The sequence below is a fragment of the Tasmannia lanceolata genome, unplaced genomic scaffold (assembly GCF_043159265.1).
Source record: "Tasmannia lanceolata isolate RefF3 unplaced genomic scaffold, GAP_Taslan_0.1 ptg000015l, whole genome shotgun sequence".
NCBI lineage: Eukaryota > Viridiplantae > Streptophyta > Magnoliopsida > Canellales > Winteraceae > Tasmannia > Tasmannia lanceolata.
This window is the reverse complement of record NW_027518692.1, coordinates 50,651,239-50,666,497: the sequence shown is the minus strand read 5'-3', so window position 1 is coordinate 50,666,497 and position 15,259 is coordinate 50,651,239. Positions and strand designations below refer to the sequence as shown.

At 37.6% G+C, this 15,259-nt stretch overlaps 2 protein-coding genes across 3 annotated transcripts; one reads left to right on the top strand and one right to left on the bottom strand.

Moving 5' to 3' along the window:
• Positions 1-538: 538 nt before the first annotated feature.
• Positions 539-4,220, bottom strand: LOC143892238 (protein FAR1-RELATED SEQUENCE 5-like). Of its 2 annotated transcripts, XR_013255460.1 has the most exons (3): positions 3,916-4,220; positions 855-3,106; positions 539-750 (listed from the first exon to the last, which is right to left on the bottom strand). XR_013255460.1 is itself a non-coding variant. In XM_077396703.1 (2 exons), the coding sequence occupies exon 2, from the start codon at positions 3,091-3,093 to the stop codon at positions 1,048-1,050; it is 2,046 nt and encodes a 681-aa protein (XP_077252818.1). In that variant the 5' UTR covers positions 3,094-3,106; positions 3,916-4,220; the 3' UTR covers positions 539-1,047. The 2 variants fall into 2 exon arrangements, 1 of the variants encoding a protein (XP_077252818.1); XM_077396703.1 differs by having other exon boundaries at positions 539-3,106.
• Positions 4,221-8,052: 3,832 nt separating this feature from the next.
• LOC143892237 (vesicle-associated membrane protein 721-like) lies at positions 8,053-14,434 on the top strand. The gene is made up of 5 exons (XM_077396702.1): positions 8,053-8,367; positions 12,968-13,109; positions 13,202-13,322; positions 13,443-13,505; positions 14,157-14,434. The coding sequence occupies exons 1-5, from the start codon at positions 8,178-8,180 to the stop codon at positions 14,298-14,300; spliced, it is 660 nt and encodes a 219-aa protein (XP_077252817.1). The 5' UTR covers positions 8,053-8,177; the 3' UTR covers positions 14,301-14,434.
• The last annotated feature ends 825 nt before the right edge of the window (positions 14,435-15,259 follow it).

Sequence of the window (15,259 nt, the reverse complement as noted above, 5' to 3'; positions counted from 1 at the left end):
CCTAACTGGCTGGAATATTTACCAAAAGCCCTCTCTCTCTCTCTCTCTCTCTCCCTGCCAAAAAGACACCCCAACAACTACACTCCTTGTCAAAGAATATTACCAAAAGCTTCCCAAAAAAGCCTCCTGTTGGATGATCTAATATTATTAAATTACATAAATGCCCTTTAATCTGAAGTTAGTTCCAAAGCCATTAGGCACTGTTCGGTTGGGATTTTTTTATTACCCATTGCAATTACAACAAAATTGCATTCTGCTACACTGAGGTGCCCAAGCAATTTTTAATAAAACTTATAGTGACCATAATACCCTAAAACCCTAAATTCGATGTCTCATAAGATGTTGGGCAAATGGTGTTAAAGGCAAGCTAATGATGACCATGCCATTAGATGAATCAAGTCCTATATGTGAATCAAGTGCCTGCATTTCAAATATGTACCTTCTATGTAAAAGGAAATTTGAGAAACATAAAAACAAAGCAAGCATTGATCAGTGAGATATTTTCTTCCAACATAAAAACAGAGCTTAAGTTGCTTCCTTGAAATAGATGTCACTTTGAACTTCCAACGTTCAGTGAACAAAATTAGTCAATCTAATTGATCGGAAATTCCATTCTATTTGTGAGTAAGACTTTCAGTACAAAAGTTTCATTCTAATGGTCCAAAATGTGTCTTGTTACTTCATAACAAAAAACAAATGACATATACGAAGGAGTCCTATGGTGCGAATGATAACTTTGACGAACCATTCCTGTAAAAGAAATCAAGAGAAGCAAATCAATATCTTATGAAGAATAGGGCTTGAGAAGAATTGGAAATAAAACTCGATGAAAGTTCACGATAACAAATTCTTACCTTTCACAACTATACTAGCTGGAAACATCATAAAGAACACCATATAACAAAAATTTAGGAGGATATCAAAAGTGTCAGAAGTCTCACTTTCCTTCTATACCAACAAAAAGTCATATCAGAAGTCTCACTTGCCACCTATACTTGCAAAAAACTATGTCAGCCACAAACAATGCACATCAGTGTTTTGCTAGCTCTACCAAAAGCTATTAGCACCATTACGATAAACATATAAGTCTGAAATGTCAATTTCATCACTAACACCAGTGGGGATGAGAGGAGAAATTTGAGATGTTGACATGGTGACAACATCTTTTCGTGGACAAGTTCGCCTATTGTGGCCGACGCCATTGCATGTACTACACCTTCTTGTTGCTTCCACAATCTCAAATTCTGAAGGTTCTCTTGATGTGCTACTCTTTGATTTTTTATTCTTGGATGTTGGTGGACGTCCTCTAGGATTTTGAACACTAGGTTCACGAAGCATAGGCGTCGAAGTTCCCACTAGATGAGAAAGTTGATTTAAAGCAACTTCTTGTTGAGAAGGAGGCCATTTTGTATATTCCTTATGAAAGTCACCAAGTATCTCTTTCATTTTATCTTGATTGTTTTTCACAATTCCAATATCACCAATCATTCGATCATCGATCCTCCATTGTGAGTGAACATCACCTAAATGCAACACCTTGCCTTCATCCAACAAACATCTCATCTTGTGTGCACACGGAAGTCCCATAGTTGCAGTAAAGTGACTCTTGCAAGTAGTTAAATTTGGATTGCTTGTGGCCAAGTTATATTGCTTGAAAAGCTCTTTTAATGCAAAAACTGATATGCGATTAATAAGTTTATCAAAGAAGGAGATACGCAAGTCGGAAGGAACCTTGATTTTTTCAGCAGAAAGCTTGGTCTTGATTTCTTCAAATTGGTTTTCAATTGCCAGGCATATTTTGTTTTTAACCAAATAAAAATCACCAGTTGAAAGTTGCAAGTATATTTTAAGATTGGAATGCGCACCTTCTGCTCTTGATGTAACACGATTCCCAAAGTGAAGATACTTCTCTGTCCATGCCTTTATGAAGCGTTCTTTAAAAGAAAGCCAAGTATTGAAGATGTAATTAAGAGCAATCCCCTTCTCTTCAAACTCATCATTGAAATCTTGCCAAGCTTTATGATATGCCATTTCAGTTGGAGATTCTATCAAAGTACTCCAAGTAGAAAAGAATCTATGCCAATCGTCCTCATCTTGAAAATGACATTTGCATTTGGATAAAATATTCTTCTCAATATGCCATACACACAAAAGATTCATGGCCCCTGGAAAGACAATCTTTATAGCTCCCATTAGGGCCAGCTCTCTGTCAGTTACGATTACTGTAGGTCTGGAAACATTGTCCAACATGTCATTGAACATTGTCAAGGCCCATACATAATCTTCTCTTTCCTCTTTTTGTAAAAAAGCAAAGCATGAATAGAAAGAAGAGTTAAAGCTTGTCACTCCAACAATATCCAGTAATGGCATCTTGTACTTATTAGTCTTATAAGTGCAATCCATCACAAAAACATTCGAATAGTTCTTGCTTAATGTGATCGACTTAGGATGAGCGAAGAATAGATGTGTCAAACGACCTTCTTCATCATTTTTAGCATTATAGTGGAATCCACCATCAGCAAGTTCATCTAATAAAGCTTGGATTGCGGTGCGACCTGCAAGGATGTCTCTACGAATCTTGGATATGCAATTGTAGACATCTCTCGATATAGCTAAAAGTTGAGGGTTGCCTTGCCTCAGAGAAGTAAGAATTTGATGTGGTTGTATACCAGCAATAGTCATTTCTTTAATCCGTAAAATGTCTTCCTTTGAAAAACGGCGACTAGAGGGATGACCAGATATGTCTTCGGAAGCTTTATGATTGTGGTCTAGATTTTTTATCTTCAATATCCATGAACCACTAACTTTCATTTTACCGTCAATTCTAAATGGACAATTTATAAGACGTGAGCATGTTTCCTTCTTACCATGACTGGTGGTGGCCTTACGAGTATCTTTGTAAACACCTCCCCTGTCACACTTAAGGATAACTTTCCTGTCTTTTTCTGATTTCCTAATATTTATTATGTATCCTTGGGACCTTGCAAAGCCACTAACCTGCTCAATAAGCTCTTCTCGACTTTGAAAATGAGTAATTGGCGGTGGAAGCATTTTCTCTTGCTCAAGGAATTCTTCTTGACTTTGGATGTCCATTAGAGGTGTAAAACTGCATGACCCATCGAAAGACACAAAAATGTCAGATTATAATTGTTAACCAAGAATCCTTCAAGAAAATGTGAACACAAAGTTCAAACTAATATATTCCCTGAAAGATGTTCCTCAAAGATCCATATTAGATACATAAATGTGAATTGTTTAACAAACCAAAACAAGAAATACGATCATCATGACTAGTCAAAAGATCTACTAGAGCATTTCCTACAAATGAAATGTATTTCACTTGAAACAAAAGAACAAAAGGAATTTTAGTAACTTTCCTGCAAGAAAAATGACAGCCCATCTAGCTTCCCATCTTCCTCTAGTTCTCAAATGTATAAAAACAATCAAATTTGCGTACCATAAGATCCTTCCTAGAGGATTTATTGCATTTGTCTAATGTTTTCTGTAAGATAAAATTCTGCAGCACCTAATATTTTCAAAGCCAACTAACATCTTTCGGTTAAGTCTAATACACTTGGTGTGGTATAAATTATTGAAGGAAGTTACATAGGTTGATACACTTAGTGTGGCATTCATTTATTTCACCAATCTAAAGCATTTCCTATGTTTATTACAGATCTGTAAGTGAACTCACATTCTTATTATGTAATATGCTTCTTACAATTTAATTCAGTAAGTGGAGAATATAAATGTCAGCCTCCTTTTTGTGATCGATTAAATACTCATGCTTTCATGAATTGAAAAAATAGCAAAAGAATGCCAGATGAGATAAATACCATGAATGCTATATAAGAATACAAATTAGAGCTAGCAGACCTTATTAGAAATTAAGAAATCAGAAAGAAGGAAACAAACCCTAACGAGTCGGCAACAATAGCTAGCAAAGGAATATTAAGTCTTGCGGCGACCTTCTTCTATGAGGGATTTAGATGCAAATCCAGCACAGGAACAAATCCAGAAGAGTCTCTTCACAAGGGACCAAACAATTTCTTCTCCTTTCCTTTTCCCCCTTTTTCCAGGCTCTTTCTTTTCCAAAACCCAAACAACCCTAACAAATCTCTTAAAATCCCTAAATCTGCCAGTAGGTGATAAAAGAAGAGAAAGCTGCTATCTATGGCGGGGAAAAGAGAGAGAGCAGGAGGGCGAGAGAGAGAGAGAGAGAGAGAGAGAGAGAGAGAGAGAGAGAGAGAGAGAGAGGCTATTTAGGGCATTAGGTAAAATAAAGAGAGAGAGAGAGAGAGAGAGAGAGAGAGAGAGAGAGAGAGAGAGAGGCCATTTAGGGCATTAGGTAAAATACCAAGAGAGATGCCTGTTAAAAGGAATGGAAACGTGCTATCTACTGTACTCTTTAACGTTTTACGTTAAAGCAGCGTCAAGGGGAGCGAATAGCGACTGTAGGGGGAGCGAGAATATCAGCGCCCTTTAAGTAGAGACCCGTTTATCGCCTTTTTGCCGGCTTCGAATGCTTAAGTGAAATGACTAAAGTGCCATCAGTGACCAGTTTTTATGGGCTACGGGTAATCTCAATGTTTTCATAATAGAACGAACCCACTTTGTCTTTTATTATTTGACCATCTGCCAAATTCAACAGCAATTACCAAGAGAGAAAAAATCTCACAAGCTAAGTAAAAATAGAAAACGCTTCCAAAACATGATTTTAGGGGTGCAACTCAGGTCAATTTCTTGGGAATTCGGGTTGAGCTTTTATCATAAAATTGGGTCGGCTTCGTTTAATTCCAATTCATTTTTTTTGCAGATTTTTTTTTTTTTTTTGCATTTCGTGGGGGATACGAGCTTACAGTGAGTTGGTTGACAGTATAAAATGTAGGGAATTTAACAGGGTAGAACCCACCTCTAAAATCTAGCAGTTAGAGGGAAGGTGCGCATTCCTTTATAACCCATCCCCATCAATTTCACTTATCCGATGTGGGACTCTTTGCTTTTGCGTGGAACCCCGCATAAGAACTCATACGGCTCGAGATTTCATAGCATTTGTTGAAATTCTTGGTGCGGTTCATGTTTGTGCTCTATAAGTCATGCGAGCAATGTAAAACCCTTGACAAACAGCTTAAGAAAATGCCTGAGTCACAATCTCTCCTCGAAGCCACCCGAATTTGCCTTGAGCATGCTTTTTATAATGATTCACCTCCTAACGTTGTTGAGCGGCCACACCTCAAATCATGTGTCTCGGACTCATCCACCTCGACCACCCCTCACATGAACAACCTCATTGTGACCATCAATAGGACAGCCCCTCCAAGGTCCACTTAGACTTCTTCCCCTCCCATCGCAATGCGCCCCTACCAAGAGCACCATCTATATGGATTATGGAAGCCCAATTCCATTTGCTCATCTACAATACCCCTTTAGAGTCGATGATGGATTTAGACTGCCAAGCTAACATATCACTGCCCCCATCCTCATTCGTTGATTATGAATCTTTCCTAGCCAAAAGTTCCACTTATTTGATGTTTCCTTAGATTAATGCACGCACTGTTGAAAAAATGCATTGAGGATTATGTATCTTTGGTGGAGGTATGAAAAAAATGATGCTTCAAGGTGTGTTACTAGGAATATATTTGTAAATACATAAAAGTGTGACACGTTCGCAATGTAATATAGGGATATGTAGCGTAAAAATACAAATATTTATGACTTATAAATGTCTAAATACCTAGATATGAGAAAGGCTGTTTCCAAAATAAATTGATATATGGCGAAAGAGAGTATTTTGAAAATAAAATAAAATGCGTAAAAAGGAACTTCAAATTTCGTGTTTTATGAGTAGGGACAGTCTTGATTAAATGATATTTATTATGTGGCAACTTGGGTTGTGTTATTTAACCGATCTCCGTGAATTCCAGGGGTGCAGTTTGGGTCGCATCAGTTCGAGTTTTTGCTAAAAGATGAATTGGAATCAACTTGAACTTGACCCGATTTTATGGTAGGAGTTCAACCAAAATTCCCAAAAACTGACCTCAGTCGCGCTCCTACTCTTGAAGTAGCTGGAGTCATTCCAAGTGATTTTGTTTCGACCGCACCCTCACTCTAAAATAAAGAGAATGAGAAGCATTGAAATAATGTTAAGATTTGTGAGGGTATCAATGCCAGGCATCTGGATGTGAAAAAGGGAGGATGAGAGAGAGTTAGGGCACGAGTCTCCCAATTGAAACTAATGTTCTCTCAGGAGGGCGTGGATTTTCAGTTTTTCACAACTAAACTGATTTCTCTTGTTTTTTCTCGGATATCTTCTCCGATATTACATATCATTTAGGGACCCTTGGAGAGACTTCTCTTCCACAACATTATGTATCATTTAGGAACCCCGGGAGAGATTTTTCATCTCCAAACTGGAGAGACTTTTCATCTCCAACGTGACCTATCTTTTAGGTTCGTTCCTTTCAGATCAAGGGCCAAGATCAACCCCATGAGAGCCTTTTCATCTTCATTCATGGCCCTATCACCACCAATCGCACACCCACTTTGGACAACTCTCCCTATGTGGGATATTGTCAATCACTTGATTAGTCGCCCACACTAAGCTAATTCATTAATTAATGTGGCACTCACTCTCTCCAAAAGTCTTCAATGTACGTGTCATGATATTGATAAAAACATGCATTCATAAATTTATTTTTATCTAAAACAATAATTATAATATATTTTGGAAATCAACGCATACGGGGAGCGTGCAAAATATGTATGGGGATTGTCATTTGATGGTTGTCACCATCACGAATTTCCGATCGAGGGAGGCTGATGGCTACACGATCCAACATAATGCACCACCTTAATGCTTAGGATGCTTATAATTTTAAGATATAACCAAAAGGTTGGTATTATGCAGGCTAAGAAAAATGGCACTATGTAGCTTAACATAAAAAATATTATCGAAAAAATTTCCATGGAAACCCACCTTCATGTTCATGAGGCTTATAATTTGAAGATATAACCATAAGGTTGGTATTCTAGAGTTTTTATATGTTGCCCGACCTTCAAGTACCATCGAAACAGTACCACCCTCAATATTTGATCCAACAACAGCATCTTAAAAAAATTGTGCTGCTGTTAGATCAAATATCAAGGGTGGTACTTCGAACATACCACCTTGACGGGACTTCACGGTCCGCCACCATACAATTTCTTGGTATTGTCGTGTAGGCTGTCAATTTGAGTCGGGTAGATCCTTTCACCTTCTTCATGAAAATTTTCTAAAGGATTCATTAGCCTACCTCAACTAGTTTGGGACAAAAGCTTAGTTGAGTTGTTTTTTAGGCTAAGAAAAATGGCACTACGGTAGCTTAAACAACATAAATAATATTATTAAAGAAAAATCCATGGAAAAAAATCCAAGGTCTAATGGGTTTGCAATTTTCCTCAAAATAGGAAATATTTTTAATCTTTCCCATAGAAAAAATTTCCAGTGAATTAATGTGAGAGCACTTGAGAGAGAGAAAGACATGAGAGGATGGGAGTGAGGGGAGCATGAAAAGGCCCTCAAAGGGAAAAAGCACCCCAATTATAAGTAGAGTTTTATTTTTCATTGTTCTGCAGGGAGTTAGTTCTCTATGCTCTATCATGTGCTTATGCCTCAACAATTACCTCCCTTCCTACAAATATTTCATGGAATAACTTTTCATGGTTTTCAAAAAAAATTTCATACATCCACTCTCCTTTAATCTCACATTTTTTATTATTTGGATACAACTGCTACCATCAAATCGTTAGAATAATCTTTTATGTGGAAGCGGGGAATGAATAAACATCAATGGAAGTTTCGATTTTATATGATATTAGCACTACCATACTTTGATGATGACACTAATTCATATGGTCTTTTATTTCTAAACACTTGTCAAAGTTACTTTATTTTCCTAAAGCTTCAATTAATTAATAATAGACAATATGAATCAGTGTATTTATCAAAATACGGTAGTGCAAATATCAGTGCGCATAGCTTTGCGATTTGCCTATAGAAAACTCGCTTCCCGGACATTTCTCCCAATACGGAAGCAGGAAAAACAGGTTCCTCTTCTCTCCATCCTCGCCTTCTTCCTTTCCCAGAAAAAGAAAACTCTCTGTGAAACTTCTAGAAATCTAGGGTTAGGGTTTGTGAGATGGGGCAACAGTCCTTGATCTACAGTTTCGTTGCTCGAGGAACGTTGATCCTCGCCGAATACACCGAATTCACAGGCAATTTCACGAGCATCGCTTCTCAATGCCTCCAAAAGCTCCCGTCTACCAATAATAAGTTCACGTACAATTGTGATAGCCACACCTTCAATTACCTTGTCGAAGATGGATTCAGTAAGTCTCTGATTCCTCTTCGCCTCTTTGATTTCGTGTTTTCACTGTTTTGTTGGAGAGATTTGGATTTATATTCGTCTGATCTGTGGATTTCTTGTGATTGACAGTTTATTTGCTTGATCTAGTTGTGAATCTAAGGTTTGATAGGGTTAGGATTCATTTTGATAAACTCTCTGTAAGCATCTTGTCTGTTTTTCTTTGTTTTCTTGATAGATGGATTCAGTAAGTCTTTGATTACTCATTGCCTTTTAATTTCGTATTTTCACTGTTTTTTGGGGGCGATATTCGGAATGATATGCGTTTGATCTGTGGATTTCTTGTGATCGATGATTAATTTTCTCGATCTACTTGCTTGATCTATTTGTGAATTAATATGTGTGTATAATTATGATGTTTATGGCTTAGTTTTTACGTAGTTGTTGTTACGTGCCTAATTGACCATATAATACAAATAAACAAAGAAAAGATAGGGAGAGACGTTTTATAGGGTTTTGGTTACATGCCTAATCAGGTGTTCTCCCTTTCTTTTCTATCTTTTTCTTTGTTTATTTGTGTTATGGCCAATTAGGCACGTAACAATAACTATGTTACAAGTTACAACCATGGTTTTAAATTTCGGAGGACCAAAACCGAAATATTTCGCGAAATACCAAATTTCGGGAATTTCGGTCCGAAATTTCGAGAAAATGGCATTTTTAAAAAAATAAATAAATGTTACAAATTTCGGTCCGAAATTTTGAAATTTCAGTCCCAATTTCGAAGCTTAATACCAAATTTCGCCGAAATTTCGGATTTCGGTGGGGTCCGAAATAGGCACCGAAACCAAAATTTAAAACCTTGCTTACAAGTTACAACTGCCTCATAAACACTATATTCATATTAGGCAGGTAACATGAATCTAGGGTTCGATCGGGTTAGGATTCATTTTGATGCACTCTCTGTAAGCATTTTGTCTGTTTTTCTTTGTTTTCTTGATGTTCTCTCCATTTTCGGTTCGATCTGCTTCTGGTTAGAGTTTCCTGTATCGTTTCGTTTGCAGATATGTTGTTTGATCTTGTATCTCGGTTACTTTGTGTCTTCCTTTTGGCATTTCCGTGGACAATGATATGTATTTGGTTGATAAATAAGGGAAGATTTTATGGTGAAAACTTACATTAAAGTGTATTGTTTGGGATCTTTGTTGGGTTGGGTGATCGTATAAAATCTTTTGTCAGATCGGGGTAGTTCTGACCATGATACATAGACTGGTGCTTTCATTTGTTTTATCTGTATATTTCTTTATGTTTTCCTGCGTATTAATTTCTATCATCTATCCGATGTCTCGACTGGGTCTGCTTTCCATTGAGAAAGTTCAATACATGAATGCTCTGAGTTAGTTCTGGTTAGGTTTTGTTGAACTTTTTATTCATAAATGGGCTTTTCAGCCCCATTAATCTTCATAATTTCTGTTTATTGCTGGTAGAGACTGCTATTATGATTTCAAAAGGCTTGTCATTCTCTCCGTTGTTTGAATTTTAGGCTTGATGTTGCATTACTGATGTTTTTTATTCTTAGAATTAGTTGATTATTTAGGACATCTTTGTTTTATTGTACTTAGGCAATCTCTCCATTGTTTTGTTCCCACAACACGTGTGTCTTGGTGGGATATCAAGCTTGGAAATATCAATTGTCATTTTTCTGAGAGAACTCCTAAAACCCCTCTTTAGATCTAAGGATTAGGATCATCAATATGCTATGGATTAGTCTTGAATATAGGTTTGTGATAGCCCAATTTCGGATCACCTCACTCACATGCCGCATGTAAGTTGGCTATGGTGACTGAAAAAAAAAACACAGCCCTATTACCTAACTAAAGCATTAGTAGGGGTTTAAAGGAAGAAAAGAAAAAAAGGCAAAAATAAAAAATAAATGGGGCCTTTGACACCTTTCAAAACACTGCTTGTGAGCATTAGAGGGAGTGGCTATCCTTTTTGCCTTTCTAATTTTGTGTTTCCTACTCTTGATAATTACATTCGATTTTCAGAGGTCCTGGAAAGAATATCACTTCAAAACTCTTTAATCGCTAGGGACCAATCAACTTTCATGCTCTTCAACTCCCAAATTTCGATGTCTCCTTGCCCGAAAATTTTGGTTCCTCTCCCCAGGTTTTAAACCCTCCCTTCGTTTAGATGCTGGGTAAGACAAGCCCAACAAAAGTATAGGTTAGTATTGCATAAAAGCCAAGATAAACCATAAGTAACTAGGCTCCATAAAATATAATATCAAAAAGTTAATACAACCCAAAAAAGGCAACTATAATGCCACTATTTAGATGAAAGTAGACCGAGTGAAAACCCTGCCACAACCAAACTAAAGAGATGCATATCTAAACCTTTATGGCCATCAAACAATGGATGTAAAGGAAGGTTATCACAAATTCTTCAACCTACTTACAAGAAATGCATCTATTAGCAGTTGGACGTCTTTTACTTTTAAGCACATCAAACCAAGTAGATGCATATCTAAAGCCGTTATGGCCATTGAGCAATGAATGTAAAGGAAGGTGATCACAAGATTCTTTAGCCTCCTTACAAGAAATGCATCAATTAACAGTTTGACTTCTTTTACTCTTGAGCACATCGATGGTGTTGATCTTTTGCGACATGATCATCCAACAAAAACTTTGCATCTTTGGAGTGTGAGATCTCCCAATGCTCATCCAAGGAAAAGATGATCTCTTTTTAGCCACAAAAGAATGAAAGAAAAATCTCACCGTAAAGACCCCACATTAGGACTAGGAGCCCAAATTCTGGGAGCCAAAATTCTCCGATCCTGTGACAATAGAAGATACGTACACATTTTCAAGATGACTGAACAGCTCAAGTATCCGATTGAACTCCACATTTTTGTGATTACAACAAAGACCCAACCCCGATCTACCTCAGCCCTACTCATAACAGTCAACAATATATACCCTCTATGACAAATTAACCTATAGAGGCTCAGATAGGATTGTATACATCTCTGATGAGAAAAAAAAACATGGGAGCTAGTTGAAAAGGCCAAAAGACAGAAAAGTGGTGGCTGTAAGTGGATCTCCCACACCTCATGCACAATGGAACATCACCCAACCATAAATCTTCCTGAAACCTCTTTTTTTTTATCAAGGCAATATTTTATTTCATAGAACAGATAATAACAGTAAAGTAGGGGCAAAGATTGCATCTTAGTAAGCACATCTTGACTAACTCCAGCTTTGGCCAAAGAGTCAGCAAGATTCTTAGCTTCTCTAAGAGTGTGACGAAAAGACAAGCTCCCATCCCTAGATAAATGAACAATTTTGTTTCTCACGGTGCTAACCCTACATAAATTCACTCAACTTCAAAATCCAGTAAGACAAAGTTCGACAACCATGAAATTTTTTCCCGTGGATTATTATTTTAATCGAGTGGTGAGGGAGGGGTGGTGAGGGTGACATAAGGAGAGAATTAAGTGGGGCATGAGTGAAGAGAGGGTGAGAAGTGGCTTAAAAACAAGGAAAAATCATATTTTGAGTGAGGTGTTATTTTTTTCTTATTCTTCAGCCTTTTCCACTCTTCCCTCACTGATTCCCTCTCAGGTCTCTCCCTCTCCTGCCCTCTCTTACCATTGGGTAAGCTAATATTCCATGGAAAAAAAAAAATCATGGTTGCCAAACATGGCCCAAGTGTTTCTTCCACTCTAGTTCTTACTTCCCCTGCCAAAGGAAGTCTATTTGGTGTTTCACTTAATTGAAGTGGTTCTACCCAATAAAAGACAACTTCCTCTCAATATATGCCACCACCGTATTCCATAACAGTTTTGCTGGTATGCCAATGCTCAGCTGGTAGCGCAAGATAAGACATAAGAGGAGACCCCACCTTGCATCCAAAAGCTTCCCCATGCTCGGATAAACTATCTATCTCCACATTGATGCTGGCCATGATACTCTTCCCATCATTAATCTTCAAACCACCAACGTACCCTTTCAAGGTTATATCATTAACAAAATCCCCTCTACACCCCCAACCAATCCCCTAAAAAAGGCTCACAATATGCTCTGACAAACTGTCCATCTCCATTTTGGTGCTCTCCATGATACTCTTCCCATAATTAATCTTCGGACCTCCAACTATCTTTTTAAGGTTATATGGTTGAATTGGCCATCGAAAAAAGGGATATGGCCGAATTGCCCTTTCAAAAAAAAAAGGACATGGTCGAATTGTCCCTTTATATAGAGAAGCCTTCAATCCAACATTCCAACCAAAACTTCCTACCATTTGGGTCAAATGCCCTACCTCTGCGTTTATGATATTTGTGTGCTGTATTTCGTATTTAGAAGAAATGAGCCATCTGCTCCAATATTTGAAAACACTGAAATATTAAAGTCTTCTTTTATGATCCAACAGTAATCCAATTGCCTCCATTTCTCTGTCTATTAAACTGCTATCTGTTTTGGTAATGTTGGTAACTCAACAGGATTAGAGGGATGCTAAGAAACTCTCAGGTGATCTTGTCTGATCTGATATGTGCTGGGGTTCATGGTTAGAGATGCTTTAGAACTCACCACTAGTATTTTACTACATCTTGTTGGATCTTGCAGCCTACTGTGTAGTTGCAGTTGAATCAGCTGGCAGACAAGTTCCCATCGCATTCCTGGAGCGTGTCAAGGATGATTTTAACAAGAGATATGGTGGAGGAAAAGCCGCAACTGCGGTTGCTAACAGCCTCAACAAAGAGTTTGGGTAACACCCTCAACCCTTCAAAGAGTTTGGGACCTTTGGGTGTCCTCCGTTGTCATTATCACTGAATGATGGATCCATCATAAATGTTTCAGGCCCAAACTTAAAGAGCACATGCAGTATTGTGTGGACCATCCAGATGAGATCAGCAAGCTTGCCAAAGTGAAGGCTCAGGTTTCAGAAGTTAAGGGAGTGATGATGGAAAACATTGAGAAGGTATTACACTTTGCTTCTCCTCTACTTGTTATTATCTCCCTCTTTTGTGGAAGCCATTTGAATAGTTTCTGTCCTTCAGTTATGGTATAATTCTTACTTTCCATCTCTCCTTTTGTGCAGGTTCTTGACCGTGGCGAGAAAATTGAGCTTCTTGTTGACAAAACAGAAAACCTACACTCTCAGGTTGGTAGAATTTCATTTAATTTAAGTTTTAAGAATTCGATATTCATCCATTTCAAAAAAAAGGAAAAAAAAAGAACACACTACGGAATATAATCTATCATATGCAAAGATATTGCATAGATGATTTTATTAGATATGTTTGTGGCGAGAAAATATCTCATTAAAAAACATTCTTCACCTGCAATGTATGCTATTATGCATTGTGCAATAAAAATAATCACAACCAAAAACAATTTTATTGTGAATCCAATCAGACCCAAAGGAAAGCAATTCAGCAGACCTTGGGAGTTAGAACAAGAGTTAGGAAGAGTGGTAAGACTTAAAAGCCAACTCAATCCTTCTAAGTCCAAAAAAATTGGGATGTTGTGTTCAGGTCTGCCACATAAAACCTATTTGAACTATCGAAGCTTTCTTGTGTTGACACACACTTGACTTTTTTCTTGAGGTTTTAAGAATCGGGCTGATGTCTCAAAGCCTTTTTGGGTTTTGGAATCGCTTGGAAATTTACTGCATTTCAAATGGTGCAAATGCAGATGCCCACTTGGTTTGCCTGAAAGAGTAACATGACACAGATCGAAAATGTGTTTGAAACGTTTTAGAGGGGTACTATTTTCCATCTATTGACTTTGGTTGGTTTTGGCTTTGTTGTAGGCACAAGATTTCCGGCAGCAGGGCACGAAAATGAGGAGGAGAATGTGGTTGCAGAACATGAAGATAAAGCTAATCGTCTTGGGTATCATCGTTGCTTTGATTCTCATCATAATCTTGTCTGTTTGCCATGGCTTCAAGTGTTGATGAAGACCCCTTCTCCTAGACATTATTGTTTTTGGTTACATCTTTTGCTACTAGATTGATGCTTATCTGTTATTTCACTGTTCAAATAGATGGGTTTGTGCAGGTCTGCAATATTTAATTTTTCCTTTGTAGCATGTGGGAGTATCTGGTTTCCAACAGACTATTTGAAGTCCCTGTTTGTTTTGGCTTTTGAGAATTTTTGGACTCAAAATTATCAATCTTGGACTCACAATCGGTTCTCAGAATCCAAAACAAACAGTGCCTTAATTTTGAGTCCAATAATCAGTTTTGGACTGACAATCGATTATCAAAATCCAAAACAAACCGGGCGTTCTATCTTGATAACCCAACCAGAATACCAAGGGAGGGGAGAATACACCTCTATTAGTTTCAGAAGTGCTTCTAGATCTCATGGAAGAAGGCAGAATTTAGAAATACACTTTTCATCTATATGATCCTAACCATCCAATCTGTAGTTGTTTAAAATTAATGGTGTGGTATAGGATCCTCTACAGAATGGAGGGTTAGGATCATCCTATGGAGATGATTTTCAGGGCATGGCTTATTTAAGTTGGGCCCAAAAACAACGTAGGCCTCACTACAACCCTGAGATCTTTGAACAAAGGTAGTCAAAGATTTTGGGAGATGATAAATTCGCACCCCTGTAGGATTATCCGCACCCTTTTAAGAGGGTAACGTGAATGACTTTAAAGCTTTTTGACGTCAAATACTCAAATCACATTACTGGGTGCGAATAATCCTACAGGGTTGCGATTTTATCATCTCCCAAAAATTAAACCTTGTTGATTATTAGAACAATCATGATTCCAAGTCATTTACTCCACTAAGTAGTAAATGACTTCTAAGTAGCATCAGCCATTTAGTCCACTTCACTCTACTTTTCATCAAGTGATCATGCTAGAGGTATAAAAAATAGTTGATAATTATGAGGATATCCG

Coding starts and splice junctions, on each gene's coding strand:
- LOC143892238 (XM_077396703.1), bottom strand. CDS start 3,093: ATGGACATCCAAAGTCAAGAAGAATTCCTTGAGCAAGAGAAAATGCTT.
- LOC143892237 (XM_077396702.1), top strand. CDS start 8,178: ATGGGGCAACAGTCCTTGATCTACAGTTTCGTTGCTCGAGGAACGTTG. Junction 8,368..12,967: donor CCTTGTCGAAGATGGATTCA/GTAAGTCTCTGA, acceptor TGGATCTTGCAG/CCTACTGTGTAGTTGCAGTT. Junction 13,506..14,156: donor CAGAAAACCTACACTCTCAG/GTTGGTAGAATT, acceptor GCTTTGTTGTAG/GCACAAGATTTCCGGCAGCA.